Below are 25,982 nucleotides of genomic sequence, written 5' to 3' on the forward strand. Positions count from 1 at the left end.
TGGTATTACCCAACCCACTTTGGTACATGACAAAAATAAAATAAAATTAAAAAAAACTATATTAGGAAAGCAGGAAGTGAACAAATGTAACAGTTAGTGATTGTAAAAGTACCAGATGGAGGGGTAGGATTTAATAAGCTTTGCTCCTTCCTACTCCTTTTGGACATGTGGAACTGTGAACTGATTATGTGATGCATTCAATTGTAATCCGATGCATGTTCAAATGAAATAAAACCATTATCATTACCATAAATAAACAAACAGGCTAAGATTTTAACTCTCCAGTGGTAGACCCAAAGTTCCGCCCTTTTCTAAAGTACCCACTGGTCTGAAATGTTCAGATTAGCTTCCTGTTTTATTGAATTGTTCCACATGTGATTAACTCTAAAACAAAAATGAAAGTACGTGTCAATGAAGTAGCAGTCGTCCAGATGATGGCGGCAGCGCACCTTTAAGCTGTTCCCTCCACTACCAGTAAAGAGAAAGAAGAAGATGGTGGCTTCACCACCAGGCGAATGAAGGCCGATATTAACTTTGGGTTTACTTCAAAATGAACTACTCAATACTAAACAGCAACATATTGTTCACCAGTTTGGTGTCCATATACGAAATGTTCACTGTGATTTATTAATGAATTAACCAATATGTAATCAATATATACTGATTAGAAATCAATTGAAGCCAACATTTCCTGTATGGAGAGCCTCAGCATGTTGGGGGTGCCAAGGAGCTCCACTTCTCTTCTTCTCATGGTCTAAATTTAAATGCGCCTCAACCCTAAAAGGTCCTGAGGGTGTCTTGTGCATTCTGCAGAGTGGCAGCATTATTTTTGGTCTGTGGACGACTGTCCTGTCCACGGACACTCACCCTGCTGCCTTCCCTTCCTTACATCTGGATTTGTTTGGCTTTTCCATTGTTGGATTTGTGGAATCTTAGCTGAGGTGAGTACTGCATATATGTCATTTATTACCAAGTCATGTGTACAGTAAGGAGGTTTATAGTCCTGCTTAGTCATCTTATACAGTGTTTCTATAAAATACTCATCTGTACTCACAGTATGAATCTTAATATACTTTATCCTTGTGGCCACACAGAGAAAAGTATATTTTGTTGCATTGTTGAACAGGTAAACTACATTCATTGTATACTTTGTAAGTAGGACATGTTAGCAGTATCCACAAGATGTATTACAGGGAATTCAGTCATTAATTCAATTGATGTAAAGATTCACATTAGTCAACATAACTTGTGGGGAAAATTTGCATTGCACAGCAGCAAGAGTACAGAATCAGTTAAGCAGTACAAAATACACAATATAGAAAAATAAACAATATAAACAACAACAAGTATTAACAAAATCAACAGTTTTTCCCAGAGTTATATACAAGTACAGTATGCAGATAATATGAAACGAGATGAGATATATGACCAATCTATACACTGAGATCTTGAGTTAAAGTGAGTTAATATGAGGCATCATGGAAATACTTCACGTAGAACGTACAAATGTAAAGTTGCAGCATATGTAAGTCGTTATTCATCTCGTTGTTAAGAAGACTAATTAAAAAGATATCTTTATATTTTTTGCTGCCATTTAATTTAATTGTAATTAATTAAAACCACAAGCGCTGCTTCTTGATGGAATACGGTGTACGATGTAAACATCTGGCTGAGTCAGTTTAGAGGTCACTTTTAACACTTTTGTGAATTTTTATGATTTTTCTTTCATCCTCTGCCCATTGTTGCTGTTTTTCTTACATTTAATACATCCAAATATGTCAACGTTTGTGATTTTATGATTCTATTCCCATAATGTTTTGACTTCATTGTCAACTCAACTGTTTCAACTTAATGCTACTAAAAATGACATTATTATTCCGCATGTTACGAGCTTATTGTCATTAAATTGCAACTTTTTCCCTTAATATTTAGACGTTGCTCTCATAAAATTACAGCTCTTTTTTCCATTTTTCCAAGTAGTTCGACTTTTTTTGCAATCATGACTTCATTCTCATGATATTTTGACTTTATTCTTCTAACATTACAACTAGAGATGTCCGATATTATTACCGATATCAGCATAAACATGCAATATCGGTTGATATCTCATATTTTACCTATCATGAAAACCGATACTGTAAAAATACTGCATAGCACATATATTGTATGTGTCCATTCCACCACAGGAGACATGTCATGTAAACATATTGGTATCGGTATCGGCTGATATCGATATCGGAAATTGAGAGTTGGATAATATTGTTTTTTGGCAAAAAAGCCAATATCGGACATCCCTTATTATAACTTTTTCTGCAACATAATTTCCCCAAACTTTATTCGTTTTTGTCTCATAATGTTACGACTGTAAATATATCTTGACTTTATTAATAATAACTGCTGATTGAAAAAAAATTGTTAGGCTACATTTGTAGAATCTGCCGGGGGCTGCACTTTGGACACCATGCCCTAGCTGGGCCCCCTTTGCATATGCTAACCATTGTAGCCACAAACCAGCCTACTTGCTTTCCAGAGCTGCTAAAGCGTGACGTCAACAGTCGGCGACGCGGCCTTCAGGATGTCAGCATCGGTGCAAGTGTCACAGATGAAGCGGCAGCATCATCAACATAAGGAGCATCGTCAACACAAGGAGCATCGTCAACATAAGGAGCAGCATCAAGAGCAACACTATGAGAGCAGCTGTCACTTGAGTGCCAAGTCGTCCATTAGCAAGCAGTCCTTCTCCACTTACAAGACCACCAGCCATCGGTAAGACCTTATGAAAGTTATTTCTGTCATTTTCATACATTTCCCCTTATAAGTGACGTATAAAATAGCAGCTCTGTTGTTTTGCTGTCTGTGTGCCGTTGTGTCTCTCACATGCAGTGTTTGTCCTCGGTGCTGCAACTGTTTCAGCCTCCTAAAAGAGGTCAGGGAAGGAATTTCAGCTGTAGTGTCGCAATGCCAGATACATTCACGGACGGGGGGGTGGGGCTATTTCTGAAGGCAGAATAGGAGGGGGGCCTCACTGTAAGTCACGGAAAAGGCACCTTCATGGAAGTCTAATAGCAGGATTCAAAATGGAGGACGGATATTACTTTCATCTTACGGCACTCAAAATCATTCCATCATTCATTCATTTTCTACCGCTTTTCCTCACGAGGGTCGCGGGGGGTGCTGGAGCCTATCCCAGCAGTCTTCGGGCAAGAGCCGGGGTACACCCTGGACTGGTGGCCAGCCAATCACAGGGCACATATAGACAAACAACCATTCACACTCACATTCATACCTATGGACAATTTGGAGTGGCCAATTAACCTAGCATGTTTTTGGAATGTGGGAGGAAACCGGAGTACCCGGAGAAAACCCACGCATGCACGGGGAGAACATGCAAACTTCACACAGAGATGGCCGAGGGTGGAATCGAACCCTGGTCTCCTAGCTGTGAGGTCTGTGCGCTAACCACTAGCCCACCATGCAGCCCTCACCACCATGTATATCATAAAATATGGTCCCACTATGGACTACATGTTTCACACCCAAACTTTTTTTGTCTGCCCCCCCCCCTTTTGGAGATGAAATTCATTTCCATTAATGTCCTTTTCTAATAGAAATAGCGAAACTGAATATTTTCTTGAAAAAACGCCTTCTCACGGTTGCCTTGCACCCCTACCGTCATGACGCAGGGCCCCCCCCCAGTCTGAAAAGCACTCACCGAGAAGGAAAAAGTATTGGGAAAGAAAACAGGATCGATGAATTTATTCCACGCAGTACAAGTAATGTCCATACTGAGTGACTGAGGGTAATATTTTATATCAAGGTACTGCACATTCCAACCCAAATTACATATTACATATTTTAGAAAAAGAGCTGCATGGCGGACGAGTGGTTAGCGCGCAGACCTCACAGCTAGGAGACCAAGGTTCAATTCCACCCTCGGCCATCTCTGTGTGGAGTTTCCCCGTGCATGCGTGGGTTTTCTCTGGGTATGAATGTGAGTGTGAATGGTTGTTTGTGATTGGCTGGCGACCAGTCCAGGGTGTACCCCGCCTCTTGCCCGAAGACAGCTGGGATAGGCTCCAGCACCCCCACGACCCTTGTGAGGATAAGCGGTAGAAAATGAATGAAAGAAAAAAATAGCGGGTACATGCTTTTTATTGGAAGGCAATAATATTGTAGTTTTGTATTTTTAATACATTATCTTAATGAAGGACCTGTGTAGCGTAGTGGAAAATGACCCCTTATGAATGTCTGGTACCCTCTACAGTTGAGCAAATGAATTCAAATCATTTATGAATAGCATTAATACTGTACTGTCTTTGTTATGCTGCTGTTGTTGCTGTCTAAATTCCTATTCCAGTGGCGTGACATGGGGCTGGGGGGTCACATAAGGCTGCCTGAAATATATCTTTCATCTGTACACGGACTGCCAAAAGATGCATCACTGCATGCCGGACCCCCGAAAATAAACAACAGTGCACATGTCTGTCATTCTAACAAAGCCCAGAGTCCACCAATGCATCGTTTCCTGTTTCCTCCCAGTGTGAAGACCGTGGTGAAGACAGAAAAGGGGCAGGAGGTGGTCAAACTGAGTCCGCTACCCAAGAGAGCCAAGCGCACCTACCTGGCCACGGACTTGGACAAGGAAGTCATCGGATATGTCATTCCGGTTTTCAGAGCCAAGTGAGTGCACCGTAACAAAAGATGGCAACTATGAAGCATTTATGGTGGTTCTGTCATGCAGTCATGAAGAAATCCGTGGTCTGATGGAGGCCCGTGAAGAGGATGTGACCGAGGAGGGCATCAACTACGTGGCCATGAGGAACCTCTTTGTCAGGGAGGCTAAGGAAGCCCTGGAGGTCAAGGTGGAGAAGAAAACCAGGACTACGCACATCCGGGAATCCGCTGAGCGCTTGGAGCTGAACAAAACTGTAACGACATCATGATTGTTTTTGGGACGTTTTTGCTGTATCCCAATAAAAAAAAATAAATCCTTGTTTTGCTACAGCTGGAAGAGTGGACAGAGTTCCGCAAGAAAATGAACCCAGACAACTTGACGCACGCACCGGAGTTCATCGGCAGGCCCCGTGGACAGACTGTCTGGGAGGGCCAGACCATCACACTGCACTGCACCGTGGCAGGCTGGCCCAAACCCAGGATTGCCTGGTAGTTCCCCCAAAACACACCTCTATTATTCTGCTTTAAATTGCATTGAAACAGGGGTTCAGAACTGCCAGTGAAGCATTTTCTCAAAAATCAATCATTTCTGTCTTTGTGCTGCATTCAAGGTACAAAAACAACGTACTGATCAACGCCGATGCCCAATCTGAGAAATACACCATTGAGAGCAATTACAACATGCACTCACTGGCGATTAAGAAGTACGTAATCCTAAAGGTCTTGATAGACTTCCATGGGCTCTCGGAACCACCATATTCTTGAATGTTATTGGGCTTCTTTTTCAGCTGCGACTTCTACGACACGGCTCAATATCGTGTTTCTGCACTCAATGTGAAAGGAGAAATGTCCTCAGTGGCGACCATTGTCGTTAAACGCAAGTAGACAATTCCTATGGAATGTATTCCATATGATATCCTACTCCAACATGGGTGACTTTCTCTGCAGGGTTCCAGGATGACGAGGAATGTGGACCGCTTCCATCCAAACCTCGTGAGTCGTGATCAGCCTCATTTAAATCCCTAGTTCTCAAATTGGGGGTACTTGAGATGGTTAAGAAATACTTACACTCTTAAAAATGCTGGGTTAAAAACAACCCAACGCTGATTAAATATTGGACCAACCTCACGTTGGGTTATTTTAACCCAAAAAGTTGGGTTGGTTCTCTTAACCCAACAATTGGGTTGTACATATGACCCAACGCTGGGTTCATATTTACTACACGGCTGGGTTATTTCAACCCAGCAAGTTGGGTTGCCAATATACCATATATATATATATTTGTTATATTTGATATATAACAACTCACAACATACAGTATATGTGTATACAGTGGACGCTAGCATGCAGCGGTCTTGCTTAAAAAAACCCAGCACGCTCGTATTAATTCACGAGATTCTATAACTTGATATCACATAAAATGGCAAATTGACGAGATAACTGACGTTGTCCTCATAACTATCACACATCGTGCATGTCTCTTGTAATTTCAACAACATAGTTTGGTTCCTACCATAGCTCGCCAGCGAATGTGTTCGCTTGCCACTTTTGGAGGGAATGGAAGTTTGCTAAGGTTGCCGATCGATTCCTGAAGCTAGTACTCAACAGTGCTTCACAAACTTACATTTTAACAACTTTTTGAAGCTGTATATAATAATATAAAGTCAATTCTACGGTAAAACAATAGTGGGAATGTAACAAAACCTTGCTCCGTGCTGAAATTCGTCTCCTCAGATGAAATGTGCGGTCCGAACGAAGTAAGTTTGTGGGCGCATGCTTTGTTGCGCATGTCCAAAATTCTACGCTTTGGGTTGTCCAAAATAATGGAAATCACAACCCAGCAGCAAATAACAAATAACCCAACAGAGATAACCCAGCGAATTGGGTTCTCAGAATACCCAATTCAATAAAAATTACCCAATTAAATGACCTAACAGGCTCAACCCAGCGGTTGGGTCAAAAAAAATAACCCAACATTTTTAAGAGTGTACATACATATACTACGGTGGCGTGAAATTCCTAATTCCCAAATAGTTCCCAATTTCATAAAAAAAAGTCATGCTCCTTTCCACAGATGGCTTCTCCCTTCAGCACGGCGTCACCTTCGAGACCACCATCCTGGACAAATTTGAAGTGGCGTTCGGGTGCGAGGGCGAGACACTCAGCCTCGGCTGCACCGTCATCGTGTATCCCACAGTGAAAAAGTACCAGCCTGAAGCGGTGTGGTACAGAGACTGTAAGCGAGCGTATCAGTAACACGATATTACTCCATTTTTTCTACTACTAAGTCCATAAAACCTGTTTCACAGCTGTGCCTCTAAAGGAGTCGAAATGGGTTCATAGCCAGTGGTCCGGTCAGCGTGCCACACTCACGCTGGTCCACCTCAACAAGGAAGACGAGGGTCTGTACACCCTGCGTGTCAACACCAATTCCGGCTATGACACCTACTCCGCTTACGTCTTTGTCAGAGGTGAGCCAACATGGACTTGGACTTTAAGACAAGTACTCAGTCCATATACTGACTCCACAGATGATATAAACATGAAAAAAGTCTTTATTCAGGAGCAGGTTTTGGTCTGGAATACTGAATCCTGACCTGAATCCCATCATGCTAATTTTTCATGAAGTAGTACTGAGATGTGGGCAGTTGGATAAAGAAGAATTTCCACAGGACACACTCCAAGATCCTGAGTTCGGTATGGAGGAACCTATCCATCTGTCATCCTAAAAGTGTTTAGTGGGATTGAGGTCAGGGTTCTGGAAAGTTCTTCCACACCAAACAATTCCAAATAGTCCTTTCTACAAGATTGTGTGTGGGCCATCCATGTTCTAGTTCTTCCCTAATGTGTTTTCTGGGGTTCCACATACCACACTAAAGCTATAAAGTGCCTTGATGGACTTTGCGTTGGAATAATGCACTGGGAACACAGAAGGGAAGTTCCCAAACTCGGAGCCAGCTGGCCCATTAGGTAATATAGTCAGATGCTTAGAGTGTCATAGCCAAAAAAATATTCAACCGTGAAGCAATGTCCAATTAGTATTACTCCAAATGATAATACTATGTTGTTGTACATAGCTTTGTATAGTTGTACAGTCATCCCTAGTTACTTTACACTTTCAATTTCACAGCTTCACTTTATCACGGTTTTTCAAACATAAATTAATTAATAAACCATTCAGTTTTGTCTTTGAATACGGCCTAATATTATAAAATTTTATAACATTTTATGCCTAAATCATTATTCATATTCATCGTATTCAAACATAGAAGTGGATAAATGAAGTAACATACAAATAGAAGATATTCAGAAGACGCACTGAAAGATTTTGTAACGATATGAATGTTCCACACTGGTCATTTGATGTCTTACTTATGTCTGAAATGACTTATTTATTCTTATTATGTCTACTATATTGGGTAATAGCAGTGTAAATGTGATTATAGGGGTGCTATTTCATGTCCAGAGGGCTCTAACAATGGTAAAAAACATATTTAGAAGGACTTCTTTATATAGTCCATTTATAAATAAGGACTCCTATTTTGTGGAAATTCACTTGTCACTGTTATGTACGATCCAATTAACAGCAATAAGTGAGGGATTACTGTATATAGGTATTTTGTATAGCTTTTGTATGTAGTTCTATTTCTTTTTGTACATAGTTCCTGCATTGTGTAAGTGTAGTTCATGTGTTCATTTAAATTGCTTGATGTTGATTGTTTTTATAAATCATGTATAATTATTTTTATTCTTTTATTTACATTATTTTTATTTTGTTGCAAGGGTATTTAAATTATATTTCTGTTTTTTGTGTGTTTATTTGTCATTTGTTAGCCATGTAAATACGGTGACATATTAGCTTACAAATTAGAGACAATGGTATTTCTTGCAGTTTCCTTTGTAATGCATATGTACGGTAAATCACCAATGGGGGGGTACCATATAAAAGGTTGCCTAGGGCTCTGCATTGTGTAGGGAAACATCCCTGCTCCCGTGTGTGTGTTGCCAGATGCTGAGGTGGAGGTGGCGGGGGTCCCTGTCGCCCCCTTGGATGTCCGCTGTCATGATGCCAACAAAGACTATGTGGTGGTCACCTGGAAGCAGCCAGCCGTGGAGGGCAGCAGCTCCATCCTTGGATACTACATTGACAGGTTGGTCGGTGCCATGATTAGCAACCTGCCCCCCGTCCCCTTTTCTAAAACACCCATGTTAACAGGTGCGAGGTGGGCACTCACCACTGGGCCCAGTGCAACGACAGCCCGGTCAAGTACGCCCGCTTCCCCGTCACAGGACTGGTGGAAGGTCGGTCCTACGTCTTCAGGGTGAGGGCTTTGAACATGGCGGGGGTCAGCCGTCCTTCACGTATCTCTGAGGCGGTGATCGCCATGGATCCCTTTGACAGGGCCCGCCTTCTTGGTGAGCAAATCAAATCCTGAGCCACAATCCTAATGTACTTACTGAAACAATCCATCATCACCAGGCCCGTCTGCTCCTTGGACGGGTATGATCAAGTTCACCGAGGAGGATCACACCGGTAAGAACATCCGTCATCATAATGGAACTTCTAAGTGATAAAGTTTTGTCCTGTCCTGTTGTTCCCAGTGGGCGTGATCCCCGGAGAACCCAGTGATGTTGTAGTTACCGAGGCAACTAAGAGCTACGTGGTGCTAGCCTGGAAGCCCCCGATCCAAAGGGGCCACGAAGGAGTGATGTATTTCATTGAGAAAGTGAGAAGTGGGGGGCATTCATTGCACTGGACACTCACTGAAAGTTTGAAAAGGGCAAACTCATGACAGTATTCCCTCGTTAACCTTGGTCAATTGGTCCAGACCCGACCGTGATTTCCGTGAAATAGGATTCAACATTAATAAACAGAATATTTTCATGGTTAGAGCACAGAAAAACTCTTTATGACTATCTAAAAAAATATTTTTTTTACCATTATTATAGCCTTCTACACATGAAATAACACCGTATATGATACAGATAACTTAGGTGGGTGAACGGATACAGATACGGATACAGATAACTTAGGTGGGTGAACGGATACAGATACGGATACAGATAACTTAGATGGGTGAACAGATGCGGATACAGATACGGATGCACATACGGATACAGATAACTTAGATGGGTGAACAGATACAGATACGGATACAGATAACTTAGTTTGTGAACGGATACGGATAACTTACATGGGTGAACAGATACAGATACGTATATGGATACGGATACGGATACAGATACAGATATGGATGCAGACACGGATACAGATAACTTAGATGGGGGAACAGATACAGATACAGATAACTTAGATGGGTGAACAGATACGGATACACATACGGATACAGATACGGATACAGATAACTTACATGGGTGAACAGATACGGATATGGATATGGATACAGATACAGATTCGGATACAGATGACTTAGATCGGTGAACAGATACGGATACAGATACAGATAACTTAGATAGGTGAACAGATACGGATAACTTAGATGGGTACTCAGATACAGACAACTTCGATGGGTGAACAGATACGGATACAGATACAGATAACTTAGATGGGTGAACAGATACAGATACAGATACAGATACAGATACAGATACAGATACAGATACAGATACAGATACAGATACAGATACGGATACAGATAACTTAGATGGGTGAACAGATACGGATACAGATACAGATAACTTAGATGGGTGAACAGATACGGATACAGATACAGATACAGATACAGATACAGATACAGATAACTTAGATGGGTGAACGGATACGGATACAGATACAGATAACTTAGATGGATGAACAGATATGGATACGGATATGGATTCGGATACAGATACGGATAGTGTGGTACTCGCGCTTCCCTAAAACGTCCACAATGTATATTAAAGAAGATAATACTTTGATGATGCAATGTCTCTGCTGGAGTTCACCAGTGTGTTTATTTCCATCCTCCACCAAGACCTCCAACTTTTCCAAATCCTTCTTCTTCTCTGTAGTGTATTTCTGGGACAGACTCCTGGCAGAGGGTGAACGCCGGCATGCCAGTCAAGTCCCCTCGCTTCGCCCTTTTCGACCTGGCCGAAGGCAAATCCTACAGCTTCCGCGTGCGCTGCTGCAACTCAGCAGGCGTCGGCGAGGCCTCTGAAGCCACGCGGGACATCACTGTCGGCGACATGCTGGGTGAGAATTCAACCACTTTATTTAGCTTCTATCTCCTCTTTAACACGATCATCCTTCTTCTTCACAGACCTGCCCTCAGCTCCAGGCACACCAGTGGCCACCAGGAACACCAACACCTCCGTGGTGGTCTCCTGGGCAGCCTCCAAGGACGTCAAACACCTTGTGGGCTACTATATCGAATACAGCGTAGTGGGCACAGACGTCTGGATTCCTTGCAACAACAAACCTGTCAAGCAGACCAGGTAAGTATAGAAATGAGCTGAGGCTACATTATGCAGTATTTGCACAGCTGGGGTGCAAATAGGGGTCTCAAACTCAATTTACCTGGGGGCCACTGGAGCTAGGGTCTGGGAAAGGCTGGGCCGCATCAGGTTTTCTTAAAAAAAAACAACGCATTTATTAAAAACAGAAAAATATACAAACTTTTTCAGTGCTTTGATTCCGATTTTGATTCCAATAAAAGCTCTGATAAAACATTCCACTGTTCTCAAAATATCTTAATTTTTATTTTTCTGCACAAAATAAGATGAAAAATAAATAAACAAATCAAGAATAAAGAAAATCAATCAATCAGTAATAAATGAATAAATATAATAATAATAATAAAAGGGCAAATAATAAAAACTTAAGAAACCACATATAGTTGGTGGGTAGACAAATAATTTTTTTCAGATTAAAATGAACAAAGCATTATTAGAGCCCTGTAGACATGACAAAACACGACTATAGTCACATTTATACTCTTTTTATTTACAACATATTGCGCAACTGCAGGGTCTTGAGACACATGCTAACTCGCAAACTAGAGAGCTAGCGACCTAAACGGTAGCCTTCAAGTTATTTCCTTTAAACTTAAATAGCCAAAAACTTACCACTTCCACACGGATAGGGAGGATAACTATTAACAGTTATTTAACCTTTAACATGAACATTAATCAAACGTAATAATTTTTTCTGGGTACATGATACCATACAGCATCCATATCAAACTTGCGCGGGCCGCACTAACATTAAACTTTCATATCAAGGCGAGGGCCTCAAACTAGTGTCCTGCAGGCCACATTTGGCCCTCGGGCCGCGTGTTTGAGACTCCTGTTCTACATACTAACAATGCTTCTCCACTGAAGAAAGCCTAATGAAACGTCATACTGTTACAGGTTCGTGTGTCACGGTCTCACCAGCGAGACCACCTGCGTGTTCAGAGTGAAGGCGGTCAACGCCGCAGGATACAGCCTGACCTCTTCCGATTCCGAGTCGGTGATCGTGCGAGCTGCCATTTGTGAGTCACCTTCTACTTGACTTTGTTTTGCCTTCAGGCTTTCTCTCACTCTGCTCCAACATTCTAAACTTTTATTTAACCAGTGGAATATCCCGCTGAGAACACATTCTACCTTTTGAAAATCACACACTTTAACATCTGTACCCTTCGTCCCCTGCGATTTTTTCTTAAACTTTTCACAAAACTTTGCTTTACTTTTATTCTTACTTTTTTATTGTTATGCTTGCCTTCATTTCTAAATAATAAGCAGCCACAATAAACATGTTTAAGTGTCCATTTAAAAATGCTGTTTGAATCTGCTATTTGAATGTTATATACTACACACGGCATTAGCATGCTAATATATGACAAATACATACTTTTAGAGGCGAAGCTCTATTTTCCGGCCTATATCAGTAAAGTCTCCGGATCCGTTCAGAACAACGCAATGACAAATATTCCGGCAGAGGTTTATACTTCAAGATCGCCGTTTCGCTCATTTCACAGCCAATCAAAAAGGGATTCCTCCTCATACAGACCATCCAATCATCACGCAGAAACTGAGCGTCCAGGCCAGTCCACTTCCCCATAGACCCTCAGAGATGCTGAACGTCTGACTGTGTAAAAGCTCAATGCCGCTGCTGGGATGATAGACAAGGAAGTCATGTCAGTTACCTGTGATAAATGGCTGATTCTGAACAAAAGGTTTAGGTGTTCTAGCGCATATTTAGTCAATTAAATGTACAAGCAGCAGTACATATTTCACAATTTTTTAGATTTTAGGGGAAGCCTTGCTTCCCATGTGGTCTTACAGCAATTAACACAAAAAAAAATTTTGAAAAATCAGCATCAATTTTACATGAAAAAAGTGAAAGACAAAAAAAAGTTATCCAATGATAAAATGTTGTAATATTATGAGAAACAAACAAAACAATGAATAAATTTGTCCTTTTGGGCATGAAAAAGTTATAATAGTATGAGAATAAAGTCAAAATATTAAGAGTAAGAATGAATGAATGAATGAATGAATTATTCATATTATTAATTATTAATATTTGAGAGAAAAGTCCCAATTTTACAAGAATTAAGTAATCATATGATGAGGAAAAATAATGTCATAGCATGGAGATGAAATATTAAAGAAGAATATGTTGATACCAGGCTGCACGGCAGACGAGTGGTTAGCACGCAGGCCTCACAGCTAGGAGACCCGAGACCCGAGTTCAATCCCTCCGTCGGCCATCTCTGTGTGGCGTTTACATGTTCTCCCCGTGCATGCGTGGGTTTTTTCCGGGTATTCCGGTTTCCTCCCACATTCCAAAAACATGCTAGGTTAATTGGCCACTCCAAATTGTCCATAGGTATGAATGTGAGTGTGAATGGTTGTTTGTCTATATGTGCCCTGTGATTGGCTGGCCACCAGTCCAGGGTGTACCCCGCCTCTCGCCCGAAGACGGCTGGGATAGGCTCCAGCACCCCCTGCGACTCTCGTGAGGATAAGCGGTAGAAAATGAATGAATAAAGCTGTTGAGTGTTCATAAATGCAGAATTAACAGTGTGACAGAATATATGTTCTTTGCTCAGCCATCCCTGCCGAGCCAAGCGGTGTGACACTGCTGGAGGCTCACAAGGACACCATGGTGTTGGGCTGGAACGAGCCCTCTAACACCGGGGGAGCGGCCATCAGAGGATACTTTGTTGACTACAGGACCGTGAAGGGAAAGGTTGTCGGCAAGTGGCATGAGCTCAACCTCCAGGCTTTGACCACAACCTCCTACAAGGTCAGATCCTAAGGCTCCGAGAAGGTTACTATCTGACAAAGAAATTCAAACCTCAGTTTTGACCTACGGCTTCATCCTCTTTTGCTGCTTAGGTGGAGAACCTGAAGGAGAACATTATCTACCAGTTCCAGGTGCGGGCCATGAACATGGCAGGTGTTAGCAAAGGCTCGCTGCCCAGTGCGGCTCTGGAGTGCAAAGAGTGGACCCTGACTGTGCCAGGTACCTCTTACAAAGTGTTTTTAATAAGCCCCGCTGGGAACACGCCGTTTTGTGTCTGCAGCTTTAATACAAATGAGCCACGGCCGAGATGCCCTCACCACTTCACACTTTAACTTTGGCGGCTTCACTCTGTTATGGTTTGTCAGAATACAGCATTCCTCATTTATTGTGGTTAATTGGTTCCTGTACCTCGCTTCGAAGTCCCCCCCGAAGTCAGCTGGTATCGGCTCTGGCATACCCCGGAGAAGCGGCATAGAAAATGGATGGATTGTTCCCTCTAGACTTAAACTTAAACACATATACTCACCTTCACACTTGTATTGCTCAGTATACACAAACATATAAACATAATAACAGAAAGTAAGGCATATAATATGTAAATAAGATTCATCCTCACATCTGTGTTGTTCCCTCGGGGAATGGAATGGCAGTTGTTCTGGCAATCAAATCTAGTGCATAAGGAATGCTACCTCGTGGAAATTGGAGGAAATCATGGTCAGGTCTGGAATGAAAGAATTACTGTAACTGTGCACTTGTTCAATCTAGCTTGGGGCGGCCATGTTAGTAGAAGTAGAGGCTTTACTTACGATATTGAGAATTTTTCTCTATGCAAGGTGTTCCCGTTGGTCTTCATTTTCTGGAGGTTCGAGACTCCTCCGTGGTGGTCCTGTGGGAGGCACCGGCATTTAATGGGCGTACTCCCGTCAACGGCTACTACTTGGACATCAAGGAAGCTGAGGCTGGAGAGGAAGGATGGAAGGCCGTCCACGAGAAGGCCAACAAGTCGAAATATATGAAAGTAAGGATTAATGTTGCATGGTGAACAGTCCATCCTGTCGTATACAGGAGTGCTTTAAAATGACTATGTTTGTGTGTGTATATATTAGAGCTGCAACGATTATTCAGATAATTCCAGTACCTTGATGACAAAAAGATTATTTTTTCACGCAGCAACTTAAGTAAAAGATGTGGTTTTCTGTTTATTATTCTGTTTATTTTGTGACTGGTTGTTTAATTGTTATATTTTTATATTTCATTCCACTTAACGCTTTTCCAAAACATTAGCCCAAAAATAAAAATTCATTCATTCATTCATTTTCTTCCGCTTATCCTCACAAGGGTCGCACTGGTGCTGGAGCCTATCCCAGTTGTTTTTGTGCGAGAGGTGGGGACTTGTCACTAGCCAATCTCTCTTCCGCTTATCCTCACAAGGGTCGCACTGGTGCTGGAGCCTATCCCAGTTGTTTTTGTGCGAGAGGTGGGGACTTGTCACTAGCCAATCTCAGGGCACATATAGACAAACAACCATTCACACTCACATTCATACCTATGGACAATTTGGAGTCGCTAATTAACCTAGCATGTTTTTGGAATGTGGGAGGAAACCGGAGTACCCGGAGAAAACCCACACATGCACGGGGAAAACATGCAAACTCCACACAGAGATGGCCAAGGGTGGAATGGAACTCAGGTTTCCTAGCTGTGAGGCTAACCACTCGCCCGCTATGCAGCCCCAAAAAAATAAAAATGTTCTTGTAAATGTATTATTGCTCTTTAAACCAGCAAAAATATACTTTTTCTGATTACTTAATTCATGGAAAATCTAACTGTTAAACTTTGAATTACTATTGTAAATATTTATCAATCTACAGGTAGTCAAAGTAATTGATATAATAAGTACATCATAGTAGTACATCAGTTAAAATAGCAACATAACTTTCATTGGAACACGCAGTAAACTGATGTATGCCGAACACCATAATACAGAATAAGAAGAAGACATTTGCAGACAGTCCCTGAGCTCCTGTCTCGCTGCCGGTTTCTCACAGAGATCAATGGTAGTCAGACTGCACAGAAGACGTCTCATTTTAGTGCGACCAGTCCAGAGTGTACAGCTGGGATAGGCTCCAGCATACCTGCGACCCTAGTGAGGATAAGCAGTAGAAAATGGATGGATGGATGGGTTGTAGTGCTTTGTTGCCACGGTTACAAAGAGGTATTATTTGCTATGTAACTTTACCACAGTAGTTCACGTTAGTGAAAGGATAACTTTTGTTATCCATCTTCTGGCTGATGTAGTTTATCTCTAATCAGGAAAATAAAGATGAAATGTGCATCTCTGCGTTTAGCTTAAAATGCCGCAAAGAACAAGAGCAAATCAGGATGGGAGCTTAATGTCAGATGACTGATGTGACATATGACATCTACGCCATCGACCCAAGCTACCTTGTTTTATGTTTCAGGTGAGTGGGCTCCAGGCCGCGACATCCTATGTCTTCCGTGTGCGGGCTCAAAACCTTGCAGGAGTCGGGAAGCACTCTACAGTCTTGGGTCCCATCCTCGCCGAGACTCGCCCTGGTGAGAAAGCTGTGAAACATCTTGACATCTCCATATTTAGCCCTTATTTCCCTCCCTCAGGCACCAAGGAGATTTACGTGGACGTGGATGACGACGGCGTGATCTCCATGGTCTTTGAATGCTCTGAGATGAGTGAAGGTTCCGAGTTTGTTTGGTCTAAGAACTACCAGGCCATCACAGACACCTCTAGAGTGACAATCATCAACGAGAAGGGCAGGTTCGCATCTTTTGTGATCAATTGTTGACTCCCACTTCCCCCCTCCCACCTCACGGTATGTTTACTGAGCCAAGCCATGCACAGCGGTGACGCAAACAGACCCATGGAAACGTGGCTTCAAATATCTCACATGACTTTCCTACGTCATATCCTCACTTTCCAGGACCAGGGCTATCTTTAACGACCCCTCTCTGGAGGATCTGGGCATTTTCTCCTGCGTGGTCACAAACACCGACGGCATCTCCTCCAGCTACACGCTGACCGAGGAAGGTGAGATACGTGCCAGGAAAACACATCTTTGTAACCGATAGTCCCAGTGGGTAGCAGGCGTGATCCTTTAAAATGGAAATTGGAACTAGAGTGGTATGAAGCTCTGCAGAGGTCATGACAATCACCCTTTGTGGCCGCTGTCAACAGATCTAAAGCATCTTCTGGACATCAGTCACGAGCACAAGTTCCCCGGTGAATACTCCCAGCAATAAAATACCTTTCATCAACGAGCTAAGCAAACGCGTATATAACATGCCTCAAAATGTTTCTTTCCAGTTATCCCATTCAAGAATGAAATGGTCATGGAGTTGCAGGAGAAGGGCCGTATGCGATTCTGGACTCAGGTGGAGAAGTTCTCGAAAGACTGCCAAGTGGAGTACGTCTTTAATGATGCCATCATTACTCAAGGAGAGGTGAGATTACTCCTTGTCTCTTCTTTTGATTTTTTTTCAATGTCTACAAACATTTTTTTCCCGTGGCCTGCAGAAGTACACCATGAACTTTGACAAGACCACCGGTATCATTGAGATGTTCATGGACTCCCTGGAGATGACTGATGAAGGAACATTCACTTTTAATCTGGTGGACGGCAAAGCTAAGGGCACGACTAGCTATGTGCTCATCGGGGAAGGTGCTGTTTTACTTTATTACTGTGTACTTATGTTGTTGTTAGCATGTATGTCCACTGAGGGGCAGCAGAGGAGAAGCTTTCATAAGAGCCATGCCTGTTCTTTTCTGCAGAGTTCAGAGAGGTGCAGAAGAAATCACAATTTGAGAGAGCAGAATGGATCAGGAAACAAGGTACGGCGTCATTCTGTCATAAGACTTTCTCATCATGTGTGTTTATAACATGTTTTCATCTTGTGCTGGCAGGTCCTCACTTTATCGAGTACCTTGGTTTCACTGTTACGGCAGAATGCGATGTTCTGCTGAAATGCACGGTAAGACCACAAATGCACCGTCGAGCTAACACTTCATCTTAATGTATTATTAATTCTCTGCACAGGTAGGAAATATCAAAGCAGAGACAGAGATCATCTGGTCCAAAGACAGCATCGAGATCCGTGATGGTGATGAAGCCGCAAAGAAATTGGAGCAAAAGGACGGCGTGCTGACCTTTAATATCGGAAAGGTCAGGTCGTTCAACCGAGGGTCACAAGGGGTCGTGAGCTTTTGCGAGTGTTAAAAGTGACACTTCCTAATGTGGCCGTGCTTCTATTTGTACATATTTGACATGTTTGGCCGTCATGCACACCCACACACACACACTCAGAAGTGATGATACAATACCTGCATTTGGCAACATATAAGCTTTGGGGCCTGGGTCCAGATTCTCCAACAAGAATACAGTGACCTCTGACCTCACAAATGACCAAAAGAACCCCACAACTTGTAGATGTGAAGGCTGGGTGTCTTTTGACTTTTGTCTAGTTTCGTTTTTTTTTTGCTTTTCGAGAACAGATAGAGGTGTTATGATTCAACTTTTTCATTTAAAGGCGACCTATAGGGCTTTTTCCATTTTTCTGACCTATAAATGTAGTTAGAATGTTGTATTCTGGTGTTAAACCATGCCAAAGTTTCAGATAATGAGGATTGCACATTTGGAAGTGAGCCCTGAAATAAGTTTGGGATGGCTCAAAACGCTCGTTTCAGAAGACGTGATAAAACTGTCCCTTTGTGATGTCACAGTGTGGCAGACTTCCTTATATGGGCGTGTTTGTATGCTGATAAGCGCTCTTCCTTCCCCCAAGCTCTGCTTCTCTGTTTACTTGCCGGCAACGTCACCATCAGACAGTGGTTGGTGTTGCATAGAGGAAGCGGGTTGCTAATAGCCGTTTCCCTGTAGAAAACGCTAAAATGCTAAAGCTACTTACCATTGAGAGACGTATTATATTGCATGACATATTTTTTTCAACGTCAAACTGTCCAGTCTCTACTTCCGGATAGGATTCGGGATCCAACACATAAAAGCTGCCATTTTAAAAAGATACATCGCAACTCCTAGTGGCTCAAACGGGAACTGGCTACTGTGACGAACCACAGCGGCGTGGACGTACATGGAGGCGGGCTGTGGGTGGAATACATTAAAACAGTTTTAGACAGGAACCACGAAATCCAAAGAAATACAGCTGAATAGGTGCAGATACTGGAAGAACCATACAGCTTTGTGTGCTGGTTATTGTGTGTAGCTGCTCTACAGGAGTCCACAACTCAATACAAAGGCCAGCCAATCACAAGGCACATATAGACAAACAACCATTCACACTCACATTCATACCTATGGACAATTTGGAGTGGCCAATTAACCTAGCATGTTTTTGGAATGTGGGAGGAAACCGGAGTACACGGAGAAAACCCACACATGCACAGGGAGAACATGCTCCACATAGAGATGGCCGAGAGTGGAATTGAACCCTGGTCTCCCAGCTTTGAGGTCTGCGCGCTAACCACTAGCCGCTCAGCGATAATCAAAATCTATTTTTTTCAGAACGCTTCAACTGTGCTTTTCTGGTCCAGAAAGTGGGGGAAAATACCCAAACCCGGAAATGGCAGAAAACTACCCTTTTTCAAGGGGTTACATTTTTTGATATTGGAAGAATATTTATATGAATATGAACTCAGGACACATCTTCTGATAATGAAGACATGCCCCTATCATTCACACTAGTCTGTTTACTAACACACTGTTCAACTTCAGCGTCATCAACTCGCACCATGTCGCTTGTCCATCGCTGTCTCGCATTAACATGCTCATGTGTCTTAATCCGCAGTGGGTTAATAAGCAAGACGTGCAAGCAGACACAGAAGACACAAAGCCCCCTGCTGAGGATGCTTCGCTGCTGTCGCCGCCAAGACCCAAAGTCTGGACAATTAGCTGCTCATAAGTTAACGCTTCTCATTCCTCCATGCTGTGCTACCATTTCATTGTTTTCCATGTCACTTCTGCAGCTCAGAAAAGCTTGCTTAATGTGCTGTCATGCTATCAGTAGCATAGCATAGAATTTATCAACGGTCCGGTCAGATAGTGGTGGAAGAGATGTTGGCGTTGGCTCCAGGACGCTAACGCTGCCTTTGTTTCAACCCCTAGATTTCCAAGAAGGATGCGGGTATGTATGAGGTGTTCCTGAAGGACGAGAGAGGCCAAGATATGAGCAGATTTGATCTGACAAATGAAGGTAAGCTCATTTAACATTCAGTAGGAATTTGGACACTTTATAATAGGGGCACCTGAATGAAGGGTTTATAAATACCATGCTTCGTCTAGGTCTTTTGTCATTTTGGTACCCTCAACTCTGCTTTATACCCTCCACAGCAGATGTGGAAGGTGATATGGTGGTGTCAGACAGCATTGCTTTACAGATGCCATGTCTACTATGCTTCTGTGCTGCTATAACGATGCTAAGTCAGTTTTGGTGACTGTCTACTATGACATGTAGTGGAATCAACGGACAGACTATGATTTATTTGGTGAATGGTTTGCAAGAACCTCTTAGAGCCCGACCAAAAATCATCCGCCATATAGCCTCACCGAACTCCTCCCACACACAAATTTTTGCCTCGATAACTGCCAAAACTGTCTGCCAGTACCTGTCAGCTGCTTCAGGAGTCCCATAAGCCATCCATGCTCCACAGGACTCCTTCAGCTTGAGGGCAGCCCTGACCTCTGGAGCTCTAATTTAGTAGACGGCGCACTTTGCAAATTTTTTCAGCAGCGCAGTCTGCTGCAGCGCCATGCACACACGCCTCCGTCCCTCCCGCTGGTGGAGGGTTTAACACAGCCGAGTGTAATCGTAACCTATCAAATGAACGCCTCTCATTGCCTTTAAATGCGCCGGACTGGACTGCGCATCAGAGGCCACCATGCACGTCATTCACCACATACGCCACATGGTGGGGCACTTCATCTGTTCCTGACATTTACATTAAACACAGCAGCAGGCTAATCCAAGAATCTTACTTGTTCTCCACCAGCATTCTTGCTCTCCATCGCCAAATAGGATGGGGGTGCTGGAGCCTATCCCAGCTGTCTTCGGGCGAGAGGCGGGGTACACCCTGGACTGGTGGCCAGCCAATCACAGGGCACATATAGACAAACAACCATTCACACTCCCATTCATACCTATGGACAATTTGGAGTGGCCAATTAACCTAGCATGTTTTTGGAATGTGGGAGGAAACCGGAGTACCCGGAGAAAACCCACGCATGCACGGGGAGAACATGCAAACTCCACACAGAGATGGCCGAGGGTGGAATTGAACCCTGGTCTCCTAGCTGTGAGGTCTGCGCGCTAACCACTCAGCCGCTGTGCCGCCCCAGATAGATAGATAAATAGTTCAAAATAGTTCAAAACTCTTGCCATGGACAGATTGAAGGATGCCATGTCAGATTTTGGAAACAACTACCGTGACACTTGGCGCTATCATAGGACAGAGTACCGCTTTACAGATCATCCAGGTCATCGTCAACATCCATACCCCTTGGGCACAAAGTGTCTTTGCCCAAGGAAACAACAGCAGCAGCTGGCATGGAGGAAACAGGATTCAATCCGAAAAAACTCACTCTACCCCCTGAGTCAGCTTTTATAAACCCTTCAAAGTGTTCCCTTATTGCAAAGTGGTCCTAATGTGTGTGTTATGGCTCAGACATCTATGCTGTGACATGAATTGCTGCACTTATATCCTCCAGGCTACCAGGATGTGATGAATGAGCTGTTCAGGGTGATTGGTGAGTCGTTCAAGCCCTAATGAAGGACGCACATGCCGAAAGACTGAATGAGACAACACTCTTCTGTTTTTCTCTCTTGCAGCCAACTCGTCATCTCAAATTCAAGTCCTAAGTACCGAACACGGCATCATCCTCTACTCCACAGTCACATATTATCACGAGGAACAGCGTGTTAGCTGGCTTCACAAGTACGTCCAATACATCTAACATTCCTCTTGTGTTTGGGTCGGCACCGACCCGTTTTACATTTTAATGCATAAAAAGAATCACATAACATTTGTTTATTGCATCATGGAAACTCTATTTAACAAAAGCAAACCCAAAAAATAATTTTTACAAAATTTTAAAATGGTCTGGTTGAAATTATGACCACTGTATTGTTAGGGTCGGTTTCGACCCGGTTATAATAATATGATTATAAAGCAATATTTTGAGCCAAAACTGAAATCATAAGTGTACAATTAGCCAACACAATGACAACCAGCTCCTCTTCTCATCATGTAAGCTTCAGGGGATTCTCATTTTGACCGCTTTTCCAGTATACCAGCAGAAAAACAATGTCCAGACATGTGAGGGGAATTCACTCATTTGACTGATGGCAGATTTCACATTTACAATTTGGATCATGGAAAGAATGGCAAGAAGTACAGTGAACCAAGATCTGGACCTGTTCTGCTTTTTCATTTCACTTTATACTAAAGTTCTGTTGTTGAAAACAAGAACTTTTTCTACCTTTTCTTGACATTAATATATATGGGTCAAAATTGACCCGAACACCATAGATGTTTCTTTAGTGATTAATACTAAAATGAGAAAATAAATAAAACTAATTGATTTAAAATATATGTTCTATATCCCTCAGTAATAGCCAGGTAACAAAAGAACCTTCAATTTATGAATATGATTCTTTTGAGGTTCATTTGACCATTTTTGGAAATTAAAATCAAGGGGTATAGTGACAAAAAAAGGCCTCCATGCCCACACCAAAAGTATTAAAACCAACATTTTCATGGATGAGGAAGCCTAAGAAGGTAACCAAGACATGAGAAGCAAATTTGATGGTAACTTATTGTTTTTAGTGTATTTTATAGCTGATTTAATACATGGGTCAAAACTGACCCGTTAACATAAGACATGATACCAGAAAGCTAACACAAGAGGAAGGCTAATCATTCCTAGCTGATCCCATCACTTCAATATTGTTTTCTTTCTATGTAAAGGGACACTAAGATTTCCGCTTCCGAGAGAGTCAAGTCGGGAGTGACGGGTGAACAGCTGTGGCTGAAGATCAACGAGCCCACCGAGAAGGACAAGGGCAAATATACCATCGACTTGTTTGACGGCAAGGACGGTGTCAAGCGTGTGTTTGATCTGAGCGGCCAAGGTGAGCCACATCTTCAGAGATAAGACCCTTGTGATTCGTTATAAGAGAATATTAACCTGGGAATGATTCCCATGCAGCTTGGGAGGAAGCATTTGAGGAATTCCAAAGACTCAAGTGAGTAAACAATCGGAGGAGTGGAATTGTGTGTGCTTCAGAGAAAGCTACAAATAAACAGTTCCAGACGGCATGAACTGAAAATAACCTCCTGTGCGAGTGCTTTTAGAGTGCGTTTCCCGGCATTGTGTATATAGTATGTATACATTTTTTATTCAAGATGCTTCTGACACTGTTGCTTTGCTTCCTTCCGTAGAGCGGCAGCCATTGCGGAGAGAAGTAAGTTGATATTTACTACGTTCTTTTTAAGAGGCTCAAGAGCCAGGCTTTATAACAACGATGAGCCAATTCAAGAAACAATACAAGCAGTTGATGTTTGCTAAATACAAGGATGAAGAGTCTTGAACCAGTCATGATGTGCTATATATATCTCTATATTGACACTTACTATGGTACCCATTATGGCATTGGATGCTCATATCTCCTTGTACTTCGGTACGAGGTGCATTATTTAAAAAAAATAATAATATTTTTTAAAAAACCTTAAACTGTATTATGGAAAGCAGGAAGTGAACAAATGTAACAGTAAAAGTACCAGATGAAGGGGTAGGATTTCATATCACCTCGTACTTCGGTACGTGACAAAAAGAAAATAAAAAAAATATATATTTTTTTAAAAAGCAGGAAGTGAACAAATGTAACAGTGATTGTAAAAGTACCAGATGGAGGGGTAGGATTTAATAAGCTTTGCTTCTTTCTACTCCTTTTGGACATGTGGAACTGTGAACTGATTATGGGATGCACTCAATTGTAATCTGATGCATGCTCAAATGAAATTAAACCATTACCATTTATAATCAATGTCAGAATAATCAAAGCGTCATTAATCAGTTAGAATAAAGGGAACTATTACAATGCGAGCATGTTCTAGGGGTATCAACTATTATTTGTTGTTACCTTGAGAAGGTGTTTACATGTTTAATGAATTCATTCGGATGATGCCTCAAGCAATTAACAGTTATTCGGTCATTAAAACAGAATTACAGGATAAGATTAAACAGTGGTCTTGTATTTGTTGTTTAGATCGTGCCCGTGTGATTGGAGGCCTGCCAGATGTGGTTGCCATCCAAGAGGGCAAGGTAAATAATTCACTTCATTGCTAGTTTACCTTTTTAACCTCCTGTCCTTTAACATGCCGGTTTTACCCCCCCCCCCCCCCCTCCCATCTTTGTAGTCGCTCAACCTGACCGGCAACGTGTGGGGCGAGCCCGTTCCTGAGGTCAGCTGGACCAAGAACGAGAGGGAGCTCGTCTCAGATGATCGCTACCAGCTCAAGTTCGAGCACGGAAAGTTCGCCAGCATCGCCATCGCTGCTGTCAGCAGGTCCGACTCGGGCAAGTACGCCCTGGTGGTTAAGAACAAGTACGGCACGGAGGCGGGCGAGTTCACGGTCAGCGTCTACAACCCGGAGGACGATGAGAAGGAGGGGGAGAAGGACTGAACCATGGAGTAGATGAAAATAAAGATACATACAGCGGCATCCATCTGTGTCGTTTTTCTGGTGGTAATGTATGCATGGGACTGGCTTCCTTGATGATTGACAGCAGAAGAAAGGCACATTATTTTCTTAGTGGTATTGGAAATGAGAAAGAAAAAAATAAACCCCTTACATCTCTACCCAATGCCCGTATTGTGTTAAGTACGCAGAGGTTGTCATTGACATAGCACTACAGTATATGTGTGTGTTCTAACCCCGGGGCGGAACCTGTAGGAGCTGAGCTGAGGTGGTTTACTGCATACAAATTAGTGTGCAAGGTGCTGAGGCCAGCTTCTTCTGGACGTCATCACGTGAGTGTCAAAGTGTGCGGAACGTGGTTAGGGAATGTTGTTTTTCCAGTGCAAGCAACTGATAATGCCATGTTTGTTTTCTAGGTTTCCACTTGAAGGAATACACAAACTCAACTTTAAAACAAAGACAAATGATGCATATTGATTGGACAGACAGTTGTATAATGAGTATGTGATGAGAGAGACAGGTTAGTAATGTCGTGGAAAATGAAGCATTTACATTGCAAATAATGGTTTAGCCACTAGAGCTATTAGTATAACCGGTTTACTGTTGTACTTTGCATTTGGTATAGCACTTCAAACAAGTAGCACAAACAGCATGAAATAATATGTATTAAGCATTATACTGACTAGTGAACTTTTTGTTTTTTAAACTTATTTTTCCAAATCACTCCACACTCTTTATTGCTCTCTGGTTCTACCATATCTTACTTATTGTGTGGAAATATGGGCTGATAACTATAAAAGCAATCTTCACTCGCTAAATGTACTGCAAAAAAATCAGTAAGGATAATTCATAATGCTGCCTACAGAGAACAGACTACTTATTTCTAAAATCACAAATACTTCAACTTGCTGATGTAGTTCATCTTCAAACAGCAAAAATAATGCATAAGGCTAAAAATAACCAATTAGCTAAAAATGTCATCCAATTTCTCTACAAGAGAGGAGAAATATGATCTCAGGGAAGAAGTACATTTGAAACACTCCTACTTCGGTACGTGGTACATTATTAAAAAAAAACTAAAAAAAAACTTAAACTGTATTATGGAAACCAGGAAGTGAACAAATATAACAGTTACTGATTGTAAAAGTACCAGATGGAGGGGTAGGATTTAATAAGCTTTGCTTCTTCCAACTCCTTTTGGACCAGTCATGATGTGCTATATATATCACTATTTTGACAGTTACTATGGTACCCATTATGTCATTGGATGGTCATATCACCCTGTACTTCGGTATGTGACTAAAATAAAATAAAAAAATATAAAAAAAA

General features: G+C 42.2%; 1 protein-coding gene across 1 annotated transcript; it reads left to right on the forward strand.

Moving 5' to 3' along the window:
- The first annotated feature begins 781 nt into the window (after window positions 1-781).
- On the forward strand, window positions 782-24,677 carry myom1a (myomesin 1a (skelemin)). Its single transcript, XM_058046141.2, has 38 exons — window positions 782-941; window positions 2,531-2,766; window positions 4,540-4,680; window positions 4,742-4,928; window positions 5,006-5,163; window positions 5,286-5,378; window positions 5,463-5,551; window positions 5,623-5,667; window positions 6,749-6,910; window positions 6,984-7,145; window positions 8,684-8,825; window positions 8,891-9,090; window positions 9,155-9,208; window positions 9,277-9,401; window positions 10,687-10,870; window positions 10,938-11,112; window positions 12,028-12,149; window positions 13,713-13,909; window positions 14,002-14,128; window positions 14,743-14,927; window positions 16,372-16,486; window positions 16,547-16,703; window positions 16,867-16,973; window positions 17,121-17,165; window positions 17,250-17,386; window positions 17,460-17,604; window positions 17,715-17,774; window positions 17,847-17,914; window positions 17,980-18,105; window positions 19,745-19,834; window positions 20,062-20,149; window positions 21,661-21,699; window positions 21,782-21,887; window positions 22,920-23,083; window positions 23,161-23,197; window positions 23,394-23,416; window positions 24,221-24,276; window positions 24,372-24,677. The coding sequence occupies exons 2-38, from the start codon at window positions 2,576-2,578 to the stop codon at window positions 24,636-24,638; spliced, it is 4,569 nt and encodes a 1,522-aa protein (XP_057902124.2). The 5' UTR covers window positions 782-941; window positions 2,531-2,575; the 3' UTR covers window positions 24,639-24,677.
- The last annotated feature ends 1,305 nt before the right edge of the window (window positions 24,678-25,982 follow it).

The sequence above is a fragment of the Doryrhamphus excisus genome, linkage group LG11 (genome assembly GCF_037039965.1).
Source record: "Doryrhamphus excisus strain RoL-2023G ecotype Guam linkage group LG11, RoL_Dexc_Guam_v1.1, whole genome shotgun sequence".
In the NCBI taxonomy this organism is placed as follows: domain Eukaryota; kingdom Metazoa; phylum Chordata; class Actinopteri; order Syngnathiformes; family Syngnathidae; genus Doryrhamphus; species Doryrhamphus excisus.

What these genes read in the sequence shown, in the direction of transcription:
- myom1a (XM_058046141.2), top strand. Translation starts at nt 2,576, where the DNA reads ATGTCAGCATCGGTGCAAGTGTCACAGATGAAGCGGCAGCATCATCAA. An exon ending in CGCTTACGTCTTTGTCAGAG is followed by an intron (nt 7,146 to 8,683) that starts GTGAGCCAACAT and finishes GTGTGTTGCCAG; the next exon opens with ATGCTGAGGTGGAGGTGGCG. An exon ending in ACAAGTCGAAATATATGAAA is followed by an intron (nt 14,928 to 16,371) that starts GTAAGGATTAAT and finishes TTTATGTTTCAG; the next exon opens with GTGAGTGGGCTCCAGGCCGC.